The 1,488-nt window shown below is 35.0% G+C and overlaps 1 protein-coding gene across 1 annotated transcript; it reads left to right on the top strand.

Annotated features, from left to right (window-relative positions):
• Positions 1 to 40: 40 nt before the first annotated feature.
• Positions 41 to 700, top strand: ASCRUDRAFT_10751 (kinase-like protein; the record flags this gene model as incomplete). The annotated part of the gene is made up of 1 exon (XM_020188686.1): positions 41 to 700. The coding sequence occupies one exon, from the start codon at positions 41 to 43 to the stop codon at positions 698 to 700; it is 660 nt and encodes a 219-aa protein (XP_020044106.1).
• Between the last annotated feature and the right edge of the window lie 788 nt (positions 701 to 1,488).

The following is a 1,488-nucleotide window of genomic DNA, read 5'->3' as shown; positions in this document are numbered from 1 at the left end:
AACGCTTAATATCGAAACTGAGTAATTCAATTAACCAAATATGAGAGAAGTGGAGATTGTTGGTGATCGAGTAATAAAGTGCACTACCCTCCAAGAAGCACGTAATTTAGAATACGTGCAAAACAAAGTATCTTGTCCCAAGATCTATGACTATTACACAAAGGACTCCAAGTTCTACATTGAAATGGAATATATTGCTGGAAAGACGTTATATGACATTTTGCCAGAATTAAGTGAAGAGCAGAAACAGACTGTCACAGATAATATCGTAAATGAGTTGAATAAACTTAAGGAAGAAACATCAAACGAAATATGTGGAATTGATGGTACTACAATTTATGGTCCATTGATTGACCATATGAAGTTTGAATCTGAAAGGGAGTTCAACAAGCACATCTCTTCATATTTAAAAATCGATCCAAGATTAGTTAGATTTGGAGAGCTTGTTCTACCCACCGATAGTATCATTTGCCTTCGCCACGGTGATTTGAATTGCCATAATATTATTGTCAAAGATGACATGAGTGTTGTTTTAATTGATTGGGAGTATATGGCATTTTTGCCTGAATATTGGGATTTGATGAAATTGTTTCTTGTTGGGCCAATGGATAATGAGGCTCCCATGTTGGTTTTTAATACTTCCGTCAATAAGAAGGCTTTATTGATTTACACTCTTATTATAAATTTCATGTATGGTTAATAAGGCTAGCTCACTAATCCATTTCCATTGCCAATGGATAAGGATTCATGAACTTGAAGATATCTAGGTTAAGTGACTCGCTTACCACGTGTGAAACAGAGGGAAAAAAATTAGCTGGGAATTTATTAATCTTGTTACTTATAAATAACACATCTTTCCAAGTTAGCACCTGTGATTCAAAATGCTGCAGTGATAGATCTGACCAAAGAATTAATTCAATTGAAGAAATCGGTTTACCAAAGTATGATCTAAATCACATTTAATGCAGCCTGATACCAGGTGCGGCAATTGCCATACCTTTCTCGCATAACATCACGCATTGATGCCGGACCGGGAACCGGGACGCTTCGAAGATTCGACTCAAATACTTCCTCACTATAGGTGATTGTTTTAATGAAACACAATGAATCTCGAATGAAGGTACAAGAATTCTCGTAATCATAATCATATTTTACGTCGAATCTGAATCCATGAGGTGGAGAGCCTGTAACATGATACAAGTTGAACCTTCCTGGTGAAACCTCTAAAAGGAACGCAATGTAGTTTCCTGGTGCTTGGCCCAAGAACTCGATTTTAAATAAATTCATTTCTTTATCTTCTTGGAAAAATCAATTTTTCAAAACAATTAATGGTTCTGGGAAGAATGTCAAAGATTCTAAATCATGAAAAAAGATTTTAGAAAGTGCAATCATGCCCAACTTCAAGAATTATATATCTGTATCTCAATTAATGAATTTTCCAAGTAATAAATAGTGTGGTTTTTCAGTCTAGTTTTGTAAAAATCGGCA

This window comes from Ascoidea rubescens (genome assembly GCF_001661345.1).
Source record: "Ascoidea rubescens DSM 1968 unplaced genomic scaffold ASCRUscaffold_50, whole genome shotgun sequence".
Taxonomy (NCBI): domain Eukaryota; kingdom Fungi; phylum Ascomycota; class Saccharomycetes; order Ascoideales; family Ascoideaceae; genus Ascoidea; species Ascoidea rubescens.
This window is presented reverse-complemented; position numbering and strand designations above follow the sequence as displayed.